General features: G+C 53.8%; 1 protein-coding gene across 6 annotated transcripts in view; it reads left to right on the forward strand.

The window, feature by feature from the left end:
• TRAK1 (trafficking kinesin protein 1) overlaps positions 1–15,738 on the forward strand; it is a 123,801-nt gene that overhangs the window by 104,065 nt on the left and 3,998 nt on the right. For 2 of the 6 annotated variants that reach the window (XM_055137255.1, XM_055137254.1), the window contains 2 exons: positions 5,040–5,393; positions 15,414–15,516. In XM_055137255.1, coding sequence (XP_054993230.1) covers positions 5,040–5,393; positions 15,414–15,516 — 457 coding nt within the window. The remainder of the gene's footprint in view (positions 1–5,039; positions 5,394–15,413; positions 15,517–15,738) is intronic. The other 4 variants (XM_055137257.1, XM_012934070.2, XM_055137258.1 and 1 more) reach the window with 2 other exon arrangements.

A 15,738-nucleotide genomic window follows, 5' to 3' on the forward strand; every position in this document is an offset into this window, starting at 1 on the left:
TCTTTCAATAAAATCTTCCATTTCTGCAATTTTACTTTCTGCCTTTTTTTTCTTTTTTTTCTCCTTTGTCTAAGATCATTGAAATTTATCATTTCTCTCTTGTCTGCTTACTATATTTGATTTTGTATTCCATTAGATCATCTAAGATATTTTTTAATTCCATTTTTCAAGCAGATTGTAGGAAGAATATTTTTTATTTGTACTAATTCAGCTTTTTTCCCTTTTAAATCTTATAACATAGAAATATTTGTGATAAGTCAATTTGTTAAGAGGGAATCCCATTAGATTTACAAGGTAATTTCCTTCTCTCATGCCCAGTTCACCAGGAAACTAATTCACTACCTTTTAAAACACCTGCCTTACACTATGGCTTGTCTCCCAACCCACTAGGTCCATCTTCCAGTCCTCTGACTTCTTCGCAGATTAAGATATAGCCAATATTTCCTGTTGTCCTCTCCACGGTTATTTTGGTGCTACTGTGTTTAGCGTCATCAGTGGAATGCTATGTGGACCACTACCTGACACCAAGTCCAATGCCCTCTTCATAGCGGCTTAGCACAACTTACCTTTCAAGCCCAGTTTCCCTCCTCTGTGCAGCTGCCACTCAGAATCGTGGTGAGGTGTCATGAATGCCTTATGCTTTGTGCTGGTCCTGGTACCCCAGAGGTACTATTAAGATTGAGCCCACCGACACACCTGCCGCTCAGGCCTGATTGATAGCCTTGCTTGTGTTGAGCCTCAGCCAGCATGGTCCTGGGACCATGGTCTGACCTCATCCTTTCCCACTGGCCCACTGGTAGGATCCCTGAAGCTGGTAGGATTCCTGTGCTCTTCAGTGGCCCAGGTGAATTTACCTGGGGCAAGGACCGTGGAGAACATTGGCAGGGATCTCAGCAGATTGGCCCCTCCGTGTCTTGCGTATATGTCTCCCTTGCCTATTGAATTGGTCTTGCTAGCTTCTTGTTGGTGTCCTTCACAATCACAGGGCTGGGTGTGACAGCTCTCCTGCCGCTTCAGCTCCCCTTGCGCTCTCTAAGCAGGGCAAGAACAAAACCAGAAAGAGACATACACGTCCACACTGAGAAGAAGGGCAGGCTGCTATCCCCTCCACCCCCTCCCACCCATGTATTTTGCTCCTTATTTGGAAGTAATTGTACCCAAGTGGTCATTCCCAAAGAAACAAGGGACTGTGTAGTTGAAGAAGTGTGTTTTCTCTTCTAAGCTGGACACCACCCGGGGGCTTGAGTCCTGACTGTGAAGCTGCAGGTGTTCCTCTGATACAAAAAAAAAAAGTTGTGTTTTTTTTTCCTCCCCCGATGATGTGGGAAAATTTTAGAAAAAAAAAAACAACACAGGGGCATGGAAGCAAAGCACAAAGAGGAAAAGGAGTTGCAACTGGACATAGGTTCTCCCCGCTGGGTTTGCCCTGGTTTCCTAGACCTGTATCTCGGTGCCCACGCAGAATAGAGAGTGGCTCTCTCACCCTCTGCGCTGATGCCCGACCCCAGGGCCGTGACATGGAGGGAGAAGCCGGTGGTTGTGAGAGGGGACCAATAGGACAGTGATTTTCCCACTGGTGCCGGACAAAGTAAGGCCAGTTGGTGGGGAGGGAGGGGACGGGGTGGGGGACAAGGGCTCAGAATACATTCAGTCCTACTTCCCCACGTGTGCACCCTCTCTCGTCAGAGGAAGGGCGTCGAGCAGAAGCGTCAAGTGCCTGCCCCCCGCCGTCCCGCCCTCGGGAGACAGGATGTGTGTGAGGGCCATGACCCAGCAATCCTTCTGGGGCTCAGAGAAACAGTCAAGGATGCAGATGGTCTGTGCACCCAGGGTGGGACCCAACTCCAGTGACAGGCGTGAGGCAGTGTGCACCCAACAGACAACACTGTGAGGAGCTGTGCAGCCATGGGGGTGACTGGCCTGGGGGCGGGGGGCCATGGATGCTGGCTTCTCACCCACCAGGCTTGTCTCTGTGGCTCAGAGTACAGTCATCACCCCAGCCAGCCGCGGTTTGAACCCAGAGCCATCATTTGCCAGGTGGGCAACCTCTGACGAGGGTGCTCGGTTTCCTCATCTGTCACGTGGGGAGCACAGGCCTTATGAAGGTTACTGTGAAGGCCGGGTTCCGGGGCTCCGTTAGAAGGGAGCCCTCCCGTGTGTAGTACCAATCTCTGTTGTGAGAGTCACCGCGTGGGGGTGTCGGATTCTCCTCGCTCTGCCTCTGCAGGGAGGTCGGAGAACTCCACTCTCCCCTGTGGCCGCTCTCGGACTCCACAGCCTGGCCCTGTGGCCGCCTCTCTGTCTCCAAGCTGTGCAGGAGGCGGGGAAGGCAGGCTGTGGCCCTCAGGACAGGGTCAGGGCGCGGGCCTGTGCCGGGGAGACCCCGAAGCCCCCTTCGGCCGTCTCGGGAGAGTGGCCTTTCCTGTCCCACTAACTCCCTTCCAGAAGTAGAGGGGCCTTGAGGGACAGGTGTCTCTGGGACTGCCTCGTCCTCCTGTCTAAGACTTTTCCCCAGGGGAGTTTCATTGCCAGAAAATGTGTCTGCATGTCCAGGAGATACATCCTCAGGGGAACGACTATGTCCCCTGCAAGGACGCCCCCAGGGGTGCATGAGAAAGCCCAGGATCAGGCGTATCTCCTGGCAGTGCCCTCCCCTCCCCTCCCCTCCCACACACTCTGTGCTTTGCCAGGACTCAGGGGTCTGGGCTCTCGGGCCTGTTGTAGGTTTTGGGTGGTGGGCACGGCGGCACAATGGGAAGCACGCAGCTCTGTCACCCAGGGTCAGGGACCTCAGAGTCCCCTTGACTGTAGCACCCCGTGGAGAATTTTGAGCAGTTGGTAGAATTCACTGGAACGGGGCTGCCCTGCTCGGGACTGGGGCCGCTGTGTAGACAACGGTGTCGCTTTCATGCAAGCGCCCTCAGCTGCACGGGGGAGACAGTCTTCCACTGCCTCCGGAGACTCAGAGGGGCTGAGGGTCCAGGTCCACTGACCTGGCTCAGACTTGCACTGTTGGCATCAGAGCTGGGCCACTCTTGGCTGTCCCAGGCATGGGGGGTTCTGCCCCCTGGCTGCCACCAGCACCTGGTGGTCTCCACATTGGGGCAACCAACTCTGCCTCCAGACATTATTAACTATGCCCACCCACCCCCAACACACACACACACACACACACACACACACACACACACACACACACACATACACACACACCCTCGCCCAGGGCCTGCACCCCTCGTCAGCTTGGTTCTTTCCTTTTTGACAGTGAGGCGTGTTTCTGTGATGGCGACTCTGGAGTCTGTGCACACACACATGTCACTGGGAGTGACTCCTGGACTCTCTGATTTTCTGGGGTTTTGCTTTGTTCTATTGGAGGCAGTGCTGGGGAATCAAACCCAGGGCTTTCCCACGTGCAAGGCCAGGGCTCTGCCGTGGAGCCACATCCCCGCCCAGAAACTTCCCAATCTGCCTTAGCCACGTGGACAGTATTTTCTCCCTGAGGTCACCTTGCAGTGGCCCGTGAGCAGAATCCCGGGCTGGAGGGTCTTGGGGGGTGGTTTCTGCCCTAGGTGCAGCTGGGGAGCCTGTCTCCGCTCTCCTCACGCTCCCGGCCCCGCCTCTCTGACCCCGAGCTGCTCCCCTTCCCACCTGGGGTGTGGAGAGGTGCTTACCCGCCCCCCAGAGAGACTGGCAGTGAGCCTTGAGAGGCTGTTTGTGTGGGAAGACCATTCATTCATGTCATTCCTCCCCCACTCCACCCCCCCGCCCCCGTTGCAATCTGGGCACCCCATGTCAGTGCTGGGTGGGCAGCAGGGGTGGACCGAACACTGTGCTGAGGGCCTGGAGGTGGGGCAGGGCTCACTAGGTGACACCCTTGAGGCGAGGTGCTCAGGGGCACATTCGGGGTCATCTCAGGCCTCACGGTGCCAGTGAGTGTCCAGTGTCCGAGTGTGGTATGTGCAAGGCGATGCCTCTTCGGCTCCAGCCCCCAGTAAGCTTCAGTCCCGCCCCATCCCCCACCCGCCAGGTGGCTCGTCCCAACTCTGCAGCCTGCATCCTCGTGCTGGCAGAACCCCAGGGCCTGTGGGGGCGCCGGCTCTGGCACCCCTACCCTCCCTGCGCTGCTGATAGCGCTGTCGGCCCTGGCCATGGGGCTGTAGCAGTTGTGCCCCAGCAGGAAAGGCAGGCGGCGGGGAGGGCTTCCTCTGCCTTTTGCGCTTGTTAACATCGAGACCATTTCTTTTTTCCTTTTTAATTTTTTTTATTTTATAAAGTAGTTCACAGTATTTGGTCACATTTAATATTCGAACACCAATCCCACCACCGTGACACCTTCCCACCACCATATTTCGGATGTTTCCATCCGAACACCAATCTCTGCCCCAAAGCAGAACCGAAATAACATATTTTGTATTGTTTGTTATGAAAATCTGCTAGAAAAAAAAAGTATCCTTAGAGGAAAGAGGGTGAGGGTTGTTGTATTTCACCCAGGGGCCACTAAACGCTTCTACAAGAGATCGCTAACATGTTGTTAAAGGTTGAGCCTGTGTGTTTCTTGCCCGGCAAGCTACCGAGAATATCGAGCCCGCGCGGCAGAGCCTGGCAAGCTACCCGTGCGTATTGGATATGCCAAAAACAGTAACAATAAGTCTCTCAGTGAGAGACGTTACTGGTGTCCGCTCGAACAAATCCATGAGCAACGGGGTGACAGTGATGACAGTGATATATATATATTCCAGGATGGGTTTGCATGGGGCTTGACACCCGTGAATGACAACAGTATGTGGCCTCACCCCTGGGTGCACGGGGCGCCATTCACCTGTCCTGTTTAAAGACTTCCTTGCTGAGCCCTCCGTTGTACATACAAGAGTAAAGGTGGCAGCTGCACCAGTGTCTACCCCCTACCGTGCCCCCGGGGCCCCGGGCACTGCCAGGGTGCATGATCCAGGCAGGGGTGGGGGGCAGGGGGGATGTCCGTGTCCAAACAGCCACTGGCCTAACCGGATCCCCGGCCCCTCCTCTGCTCTCTGTGCCCCCAGGTTCTGCCACCCTTCACCACTGGCAGCAGCTGGCCCAGCCTCACCTCGGGGGCATCCTGGACCCCCGGCCCGGTGTGGTCACCAAGGGTTTCCGGACGCTCGACACCGACCTGGACGAAGTGTACTGCCTTAACGACTTTGAAGAAGACGAGACAGGTGACCACATTTCCCTCCCGGGCCTAGCTACCTCCACGCCAGTGCAGCACCCCGAGACCTCAGGTGAGAGGTGCCAAGCTCACGTGACTGTCTCAGGCAGCAGAAGTTACCCGAGCCAGCCTCAGGCTCGCCCCGAGGACATGCAGGAACTGCCAGCGGCCGCGGAGGAGAAGGAGGAGGAGGAGGAGGAGGGGTCTGGTGAGGGCACCCGCCGCCTTGAGTCCTGTGCCCCCGGCGCCTGAGCCCGGGCACAGTTCCCGGCCATTCTCCCCTCTGTCCCGAGCACCCTTCGCAGTAGCTCTGTGTCTGTAGCTTCCGCTCGTCTGTGTGGGTGATGAGGGCAACGTTCCCGCCCGAGGTCCCGCCTCTAACGCACAGTCGGAGGACGCCTCCCTTTTGGGACCGTGGGGGGCTGAGCCCCCACCCATCCCGAGGTTGGGGGGTGCTGCTCCGGAAGCTGGGGCAGGAAAGGCTGCTAAGAAGTGGGGGTGGGGGCTGCCCTCTCTCTGCCAGAGGCCTCCCCCTCGTGTGAGGGCCAGGTTCTCCCCAGCCCTGGGGGTGTCTACACTGAGTTGGGTCGGGGAAGCTGTGAAGGAGGATGAAGGAGAGGGTTCGTTCATATCTTCAATAGAGTGAAACCCGGCAGATACACTGGAGGCTCTCAGACAATACTGGCTACATTAGCCATTTTTAAAAAAAAAATTCTCGGGGCCGGAGCGATGGCATAGCGGGTAGGGCGTTTGCCTTGCATGCGGCTGACCCGGGTTCGATCCCCAGCATCCCATATGGTCCCCCAAGCACCGCCAGGAGTATTTCTCTAGTTGGGCAAAAGCATACGGTTTCTCCCTCATGTCTACTTGTGTGCAGAGTGAATTGGGATATGCTGAGAGTGGTTCGGTCCCCACTTCTCAGAGGCCACTCCTGGGTTTTGTGCTCTCAAGGGAGGCCCTGGCAATCCTCAGGGAGCACTATATGGTTCTAGTTTGTTTATTTATTTATTTATTTATTTATTTATTTATTTATTTATTTATTTATTTATTTATTTTCTGCAAAAGACCATTTAGGTGTTCATAGCCTCACTCTCAGGCCATACAGTACAGGCTGGTGGGCTGCAGGCAGCTGGTGAGAAATGTCTGTCCTTCACGTACCAGGGGCAGACCCCAGGGTATGTGAGTGAGGGGCCTTATATTCTTTTTTTTTTTTTTTTTTTTTTTTTTGCTTTTTGGGTCACACCCAGCAATGCACAGGGGTTACTCCTGGCTCTGCACTCAGAAATTACTCCTGGCGGTGTCGGGGGACCATATGGGATGCTGGGACTCGAACCCGGGTCGCCTGCGTGTAAGGCAAACGCCCTACCCGGTGTGCTATTACTCCAGCCCCCGGGGCCTTATATTCTTCACACCTGCCACAATCCCTAAGAGAAGGTAGTAAGAGCCTCCGGAGGGAGGACTCATGGGTGAATCCAGAAAGGCACTTTGGCTGACTGCCTGCAGCCCTCCCTCCCTAACCCCCAACTATCCCTGGGACCTGGGGTGTGGTTCTGGGGTCGAGTGATTGCTTCACTTGTTTAAGGCCCTGGGGGTTCCATTTCTGATATGCCAGAATTAATAACAACCACAACAGTAATAAGGGAAGAAGAACGTTATGGCTGCAATGCAGAATGACCCACATCTCGGCGCCCCTCGGGTGGGAAGGTGTGTGCTCGACACTCCCTGTAACCGGAGGTGTGAAGTTTTTCTCTGGCTCAGATTCCGTGTCCTCCTGCGGCCTGAAACTGGAAGCCGTTGCAGAGTAAGGGGAGAGACCCAGGACAGGAGGCACGAGCCCAGTGCTGTCAACCTCGGGATGCTCCCGGGTTGCCTGGTTGGAGGAGCCAACGGCCATTAGTCATTTTGCTCATCATGTTCAGGAGACACGAAGCCACAGGGAGCCGGGGTTCTGGGTGGCATCAGGGCACACACCCGTGACGGAGGGAGTTTATTCGAGATCTGCTTTCCTTTTTCTGGGACATTAACTTGAGGGGCGCAGGCCAGTGGAAGGGGCCTCTTTCACACCATGAGTTGTTTATGGCTTTATGTTAAGTTGCTGGGCCAAACTGGTGAGAGAAAGGAGGTGTCTGTTGGTATCTTCTCTGTTGGGAATCCTGAGGGGTGCTCCCCTATCCCAGTCACAGTGCCCACCGTCAAGGAGAAAAAACTTTTCAAATCGTTTAACATATTACTATGTAATTTTCAGATTTTCATAATCCCATGTCTCCAAAGGGGAGGATTATATTGCAAATAGATAATTAAAATTATTTGCTTAAAATGCAATTTCTAGATTATAGATTTTCTGGATTATAGTGACTTTAAAAAAGTATATATAAAAATATCCTTTGTTAAAAGTAATCACAATTTTGGGGGCTGGAGAGATAGCACGGCAGGTAGGGCATTTGCCTTGCACATGGCCAACCCGGGTTCAATTTCCATCATCCCATATGGTCCCCCGAGCACTACCAGGAATAATCCCTGAGTGCATGAGCCAGGAGTAACCCCTGTGCAACGTCGGGTGTGGCCCAAAAAGAAAAAAAATTTTTTTAATTAAAGTAGTCACAATTTTGTAATGTTAGGAATTCTAGTGTGTGTTTGTTTGATTTGTTAGTTAGTTGGTTTGATTTGGGGATTGTGGTCCACAGTGCTCAGGGGCTACTCCAGGTTCTGAGCTTGAGAGACAATCCCAGCAACACTCAGAGGACCATGAGGTACAGAGGATTGAATCCAGGCCTTGAGCATGCAAAGGATGCTCTCAAACCTTTTGGAATTTTAGGTTTTTACATATAAGGAAGAGATTTTGTGCTGTAAAGAATTGAGACTAGAGTTTTAAAAATCACATATTTAAATTGGTAGCTGGTTCAAGGAACAGTTTTCAGAAATTGTTTTTGATGTCTTGACTTTTTAAAAATTGTAATTGATTTTTATATAGGAGTCACTCCTTTTTTTCCCTTATTTTTATTGAGTCACTGTGAGCTAGAACATTACAAAATTGCTCATGATTGCATTTCAGTCATACAATATCCCAACACCCATCCCTCCACCAGTGTAATTTTCCAGTCCCAGTGTCCCCAGGTTCCCTCCCATCCCTTCAAGCCACCCCCTGACCACCCCCCCCCCCAGCCTGCCTCTATGCCAGGCACCTCAGGAGCCACTCTTGGCAGTGCTGGGCAGAGGGCAGTCGGTGCTGGGGATCAAACTCAGGGCCTTGTACACACAAGACTTTAGCTATATCTTCAGCTCTGACATGATTATTTTAAATCTTTTGGTAGGGATGTCGTTTTGGGTTTTGTTTTTTTGTTTTTGTTTAGGTGGGGGAGGGGTTTTTGTGTTTGTTTTGTTTTTTTTAAAGGTTTTTGTTTTTTTGTTTGTTTGATTTTTTTTTTTTTTTTTTGCTTTGGGGCCACCCTGACGATGTGCAGCTATTCTTCCTGGTTCTGAGCTCACATGTGACCTCTGGAAGGGCTCAGGCAACCACATGTGCTATAGGAATTCAAACCAGGGTCAGCCGCACACAAGCCAAGAGCCTTACCCACTCTGCTACCTCTCTGGCCCCACAGCCCTGCCATGATACTTAAATAGGAGAAGGCATTGGCAGAGATAGAAGAGTATCTTTTCCTCTCAGGCTCACACACAGGGAAACCGTTTGGGGTGGGGCCTCTCCTGAACGGGCTCCCCCAAAGCACACCAGCCAGCCAGCCTTGCAGGGGAGCTGCCCCGGGGGTGGATACCCCATTTGGGTGGGGAAGCAAGGAAAACCACATTTGGTCCAAGCAGCCTGGACAACTCCGGCCTCTAACCGCCGCAGGGAAGAGTCAGCTTCCTTGACCGTGTCCTGGCTTGACCAGCCTCCGAGCAGGTTCTATGGCAGCTGCTCCGGAGCCAGGGGAGGGAAGGCCTTGGCTTGGGAGGACGGAGCCAGACAGAAAGGTCAGGGAGCCAGTGTTCCTTCCACCCGCCCCTGGACTGCAAGGCCGTGCCCTCCCGTCCACTGCCCCACAGGCAGTCCCCCGCGGGCACGGGTGGGCTGGGTGGACGGGAGGAATGCGCCTGCTCCCTCTGCAGGACTCACCGGTCTCGGAGAGGGAAGCTCCTGCTCTCCGCCAGGCTGACAGGGAGTTGGCTCTGCTGGAAAGACTTTGCAGCCCAGCCCTGGTCCTGTTGCTGCCGAGGCTGAAGGAGCCCTGGTGCTCCTGCGGGGAACATAGAGGCGAGGCTGGAGCCACACAAGCCCAGTGCAACCAGAAGTGAACTGTACACAAAGTGGGACCCCTGGTTCTCACACAGACACACAGACACACACACACACACACACACACACACATACACACATTCATGCACACACATGCACACGTGCACACTCATACACACCATGCACACACACACATGCACACACATGCATGCACACACACACACACAAGCAGAGCACAGAGGCAGTCATGCTTTAGAACTCTCCAAATGGGGAATGGAGAGATAGTATAGCAGGCAGGGCATTGCCCTGCGCACAACCGACCAAGGTCCAATCCCTGGCACCATATGGTCCCTTGACAGTACCTGGAGTGATCCAAGAGCACAGAGCCAGGAGTAAGCCCTGAGCACCGCTGAGTGCAGCCCCTAGACAGAGGTCACTGTGGAAAGGAGAGGAGAGCACGCCCGTGCTCCTGTGACTCCCTGGACTGTCAAGAAGTGGGCCACACTTGCCTCCAATAGATGGGTCTTAAGGGAGCCCGTGGTGGGGTCGAGGTTTGGGTAAGTGATGCGGGTTCCTGGACCAGCTGGGAAAGTTCTAGCAGGGCTGGAGCTGGATGCAGCACAGCCTGGCCAGCCGCTCCTTCCATCCCCGTCTGTCAGTGTTTGCCCTGCAGGGGAGGGTGAGAGTGCAGCCCTCATGGGTTCCTGGCTTTGCCTTGCTAAATGAATCTGAGGTTTTTGCATTTTCCCTTTGGACATGTTAGCAAGATTCTTCACACTCCCCTTTCCCCCAGGAGATACCCAGAGGCCAGAGGAAGTTTCTCTCCCCCTTTGCTGCTGAGGGTTCGCCTATGGTCTTTTTTTTTTTTTTTTTTTTTTGCTTTTTTGGGTCACACCCAGCGATGCTCAGGGGTTACTCCTGGCTTTGCACTCAGGAATTACTCCTGGCAGTGCTTGGGAGACCATATGGGATGCCGGGGATCGAACCCGGGTCGGCCGCGTGCAAGGCAAACACCCTACCCGCTCTGCTATCGCTCCGGCCCCTCGCCTATGGTCTTGTGCACTGCGCATGAAGCAGATGGCTTGGCGCAGTGGGGAGGGAGACCCTGGACAGAGATCAACTTATAAATTAAAAATCTTCGTGATAGAAACTTCCGGGTGCCTCCAGGTGGGTGCCTGTCCCCAGCCACGGGGGATCCTGGGAACCCCCTGGACAGACAAGGGCACAAGAACAAGACTGGGAGCTAGGACCTGAAAAAAAGTTCATCCTCTTGTAGCTCACATGTTAAAAATCCCTTTTATTTAACGCAGAATTATAACAGAAACTGCCTTTGTCCTCTCTCTCTCCCCTCTTCCACCCCAAGGAAAACACTGGTTAAAACTCATTCATCGGGGCTAGAGTGGTAGTACAATGGGTAGGGCATTTGCCTTGCACGCAGCTGACCCGGGTTCGATTCCCAGCATCCCATATGGTCCCCTGATCAACGCCAGGAGTAATTCCTGAGTGCAGAGCCAGGAGGAACCCCTATGCATCGCCAGGTGTGACCCAAAAAGCAAACCCCCCCCCAAAAAAAAAACTCATGCATTCCAACCCCAGATTTAGATGACTGCTCGGGTGAAGGGCAGACAGAGGTTGGTGGCGTTTGTGCCCCTCAGGGAAATGCTGTTGGTTCTCTCTGGGTCTGTAATCAAAGGGCAACACCAGGAGCTGGAGCTCCTAGGATCAAGGGCAGCACAGTCACTAGAAACTGTCCAAAGGTGAAAGAAAGAAAAGATGCTGATACTCTCAGGGCTTAGTTCAGGCCACACCGTTGAGCTGCTGGACAATCCACGGGGTTGTTTTTGCTGGAAAAGAAAAGGCTGGCCCACAAGGGTGTGGCAGCCCGGGTTACAGGGCCAGGAAGGGACCTTGTCTGAATGAGTTGATGGAAATCGCACACCACTCCTTCGGGTTAAAGAGAGAGGAGCGTGGAGTGTTGCGTTCATTTCACATGGGTGGTTCATGCCCTGGCAAGAGAGAAAAGAAGAAACCGACCATTTCAGTGCATTGCCAAGGCAGACTCCCTTTCACCAATATTTTAATGAAAGATTATTTGAGGGGCTGGAGAGATAGCATAGTGGGTAGGGCGTTTGCCTTGCACACGGCCAACCTGGGTTCAATCCCTGGCATCCCATATGGTCCCCCAAGCACCGCCAGGAGTAATTCCTGAGTGCAAAGCCAGGAGTAACCCCTGTGCATCACCAGGTGTGATCCAAAAAGAAAAAAAAATTATCTGATTATGCGACCATACCTGGCAGTGTTCCGGGGACCATGCGGTGCCAGGGTTGAACGCAGGCTCCTGTATGGAAAGCCTGAGTGCCAGGTTTTGTCATTTTCTTAGTAGGTCTTAAGAAGTTACTGGCCTGCTGGGCTGGAGCAATAGCACAGCACGTAGGGCATTTGCCTTGCACATGGCCGACCCGGGTTCGATTCCCAGCATCCCATATGGTCCCCTGAACACCACCAGGGGTAGTTCCTGAGTGCAGAGCCAAGGAGTAATCCCTGTGCATTGCCGGGTGTGACCCAAAAAGCAAAAATAAATAAATAAATTAATAATAATAATAATAATAATAATAATAATAATAATAAAGAAGTTACTGGCCTGAGCAGGGCAGAGTGGGGGTTAGCCAGCACGGCCCTGCCCCAGAGCTCTCCTGCGCCAGCTCCCTGTGGCACTGAGGGACTACACACAGGTGAACGTGATCCTGCTGTGCAGCCCTGCCCTGGGGAGGGGCTGAGGGGTCTCCGTTACCGCCCGCTGAGCTCGTGAGTGGGCATGCGCCACTCTTATTCCTGGGAAGGCGGGGGCACAGAGACCATCACTGTCCTTGGCCCTGGGCCCCCCAGCAGAGCGTCCTGACCGGCCCTTGCTCCTGCTCTCACGACGGGAGCTGTGGGCTTGGCCGTCTGGGCTCCCCGCAGGTCCCCATGTCCCACCAAGCTGCAGTGTGCTCTGGGCAGCATCCCCTGGCACAATCACAAACCTCTTCCATCATCTGGGATTGGAAGCCCTGCCAGGCTGGGAACAGCGGCAGAATTCCAAGCCCCCAGCCGGTTCGAAGCCCCAGAAGTGCCCCTCGGAGCACAGTGCTAGTCAGAACCCTCCACCGCGCACCCTGACACCTGCTCGAAAGGCTGCCCGCATCCGAGCAGAGGGCAAGGGTGCCTAAGAGACCCAAACGATACGACCCTCAGATTCCCCCACGTGCTGCCAGAGTCACAGGCTCACACGTGGCTTGTTTCCAGGACCAAAGGTCTGTAGGTTGGGGCACAGTTCGTGTAAGATTGTGGACGATCGGGGCTCATTAAATGAAATCCTCTGGGCAATAAAAGGAATTCGGACCAAGGTCAGAACCAGTAGGGGAGGGAGGAGGGGGCAGGGGATAAATAATAAAAACACATGATTTGGAGGGGAGGAGGGTGGGGTCAGTTCATTCCTCAGTAGAAGGGTTGTGAGAGTGCCGGTGTTAGTACCCTCATCCTTTCCCCTTTCCTTGCAATATTCGGACACCGTCTGGTGACACTGGGAAAGGAGACGGGTTTAGGTGGGACGTCCACAAACCCTGTCCTCAGTGGCCCAGAGTGAGCTGCACGTAGGAGGAGGGTGCAGCCCCCCAGGCTGGACTTGGAGGTGTGGCGAGGCCAGGACTTCTGGTGTGATGTCTCAGCCCAAAGACTGTTGTGCAGCCCTGGGAGAAAGCAGGCTCCCCACACTCAGGGCCTTGGGGGTCAGCCTGGGCAGCACTGGCCACCCCTCGGGAACCGTGGGCAGCCACTCACTGTCTGTGTTGTGTCCCAAGGAAGAGACGTGCCACCGCGGCCGGGCAATCCATGGTGACCACGAAGAGCCGGAGGGTCCAGGAGTCCCAGTGGTACTTCGGAGGGGACCAGCCTCTGGCTTTGACCCTTTTGAGCCCTATTTGGTTTTTCCTGGTCTTCTGAAAACTCTCCGCCACTTCCGGGGAACAATGACTTGGGAATTTTTAGCAGCCTCTTCCTATCCCCAAAGCTCATTTGGAGAAGATGGGTTTTGCTTCTGCTGATGCCAGTGTGTCTCTAAAATGTCCATTTCACACCCCCTTGTTGCAATGAAGATCTAATCCATGGTGTGCTGGGGGTGGGGTGGGGGCAGGGAAGTGAACGGATCTGACTTGTGTCCTGTGTTCAGAGGGGGTTATGCTTCTAATGTTCAATTCAGCTTTGATTTTTCTCAAGTGTTCTCTCGCTTCTCAACTGTCCTCGTTACTGCTGTGTGCTGCCTTTCTCTTGCCTCCCCCTCACATAACCTCTCCCGCCTGGTGTTTGGATGCCCTTTTTGTTGCTTTGGTTCCTAGACCTTTTCGCAGTCATGAGAGTCGTGATCGGTTTGGTCTCCCTTTCTTCATAGCTAATTGTTTGTTTTGATTTGTTTGTTTTGCTCGTAGCAGTCTCTCCCAGGGGAGAGGGCCTTGTGACACAGACGGGCTGGACCGCGGTGGTGGGGCAGATCCACCCTGCAATGCTGCTGTGCTCACTGTCACCATCCTGTGCTTTGTCCTGAGATCTGTGTGTCCCCAACTTTTTGTTTTGTTTTGGTTTGGTTGTCACTGTTTAATCTGGTTTCTGGCACTTTTTTTTTTTCCTTTTCTTTCTTTCTTTTTTTTTTTTTATTTTAGACACAATTAACTGTGTAAATTGTGTAGACCCGTAGCTTGGAGGAATCAACTTCTCCAGTTTTTCCTTTTCCTTTTTGTCAAATCCCAAAGAAACATGTGCCCTAAAGAGCTAGAAGATGTGCATTCACAGCTTTGGGACTCCTCAGAGTGCTTTCGGCCTCTGGCAGCCCACTCGGGCTTCTCCCAGGAGGTCTCTGGGGGCTGAGCTGCTGCAGGGCTGGCGTGGGTTGGGGGGGGGACGTTGGTCCAAGGGGCCACTTTGCATGCTATTCACCGCAGCATCTTTTTTTTTAAGTCTTTTCCTCACCCTCCCTCTCTTTTCCCTTTTCTTCTTTTTTTTTTTTTTAAAAAAATTCAAGTTATGAAGGAGGATGACCTCTACCATCATGACGATTCCCAGAGACCCTCAAGCTTACAGCTCCCAGCTCTCTCGTGCATGCTCCCTCACGCTTCTGTGGTTTACTTTGCACCAAAATCACGGGTTCCCGCTGCCTTCACAATAACATCTCGAGCTCAAAAAGAAATGCATTCAGGAGCACATGGGACCGCCTTGTTGGCGTTACCTCCAAACATCCTGGAGCTGGCTAGCAAGTGGCCAGGCCCTGGCGTGGCTTTCCCACCCCGGGTCAGGAGCTCTGCCGCCACCCAGACAGCCCGGGCCCATTGTTGTGGAGGCAGCTGAGTCCCGTGTCCCGCCTTTACCCACCACAGACAGCCAGTAGTGGAATCAGCTCCTCCGAGCCCCCTTTCCAACCCAGAGAAAGGAGGGTGGAGAGCCGGCCCTATTTCTAATGGCTAAGCACCCCCTCCTCCCCTGAGCACCAATTTGCTCCCCAGATTTATAGACGCCCAAAGAAGGAAGCCAATTCTATATGCACCCAGAGAAGGAGGCCAATTCTGTTCTCTGGGCTGGGAAACCAAATTCGTCTCTGGGGGCCCATTCATTAGCCACCCTGCCCTACCCCACATCAAACCAAGTCCACTACTGGCTGGATCTACGCTCCCGGGAGCCCGGGAGCCCGCCTGGACGGGGCTGGAAGCTGAAACCCAATGTTCTGTCGATCAGGGCTGTAGAAGAAGGTGGTTGTCGAGCCAGTGGCTCCACCTCTGATGCAGAACATTCCCATTTCACCTTCCTGGCCCAGCTCCAGCGCAGCAGGGGTGGGGGTGGGAGGGGGGGTTGGGGGGAAGCCCCTTCCTTTTCATGTCTGCTGAGGGTCTTGCTTGCTCTTGACTTTTTCTGTGGGCTTTACTTCGACGCAGGGACTATGTTTTGTTTCTCTCCTGCCCCTCCCCGATGCAGCACACCACCCCGGGAAGTGCATGTCCCAGACCAACTCCACCTTCACCTTCACCACCTGCCGCATCCTGCATCCTTCAGACGAGCTCACGCGGCTCACGCCCAGGTAAGCCCCGGGGCGGGGCCAGGTGGGCGGGTCTGGGGCATTCTCGGCAAATTTCACAGCAAGGAAGGCGAGACCAGGGAGAGAGGCTTGCCCAGAGACCCCCATCTTGCCAGCACACGCATCCCCCAAGCATTTGTTTGGCCCTGGGCATTACCTCTTTGATTCAGATCCCAAAACTTAGTATTCCCCTTTAAGTGAGCCACAGAATGGATTCAAGAGCCA

Source organism: Sorex araneus, chromosome 4 (genome assembly GCF_027595985.1).
Source record: "Sorex araneus isolate mSorAra2 chromosome 4, mSorAra2.pri, whole genome shotgun sequence".
NCBI lineage: Eukaryota > Metazoa > Chordata > Mammalia > Eulipotyphla > Soricidae > Sorex > Sorex araneus.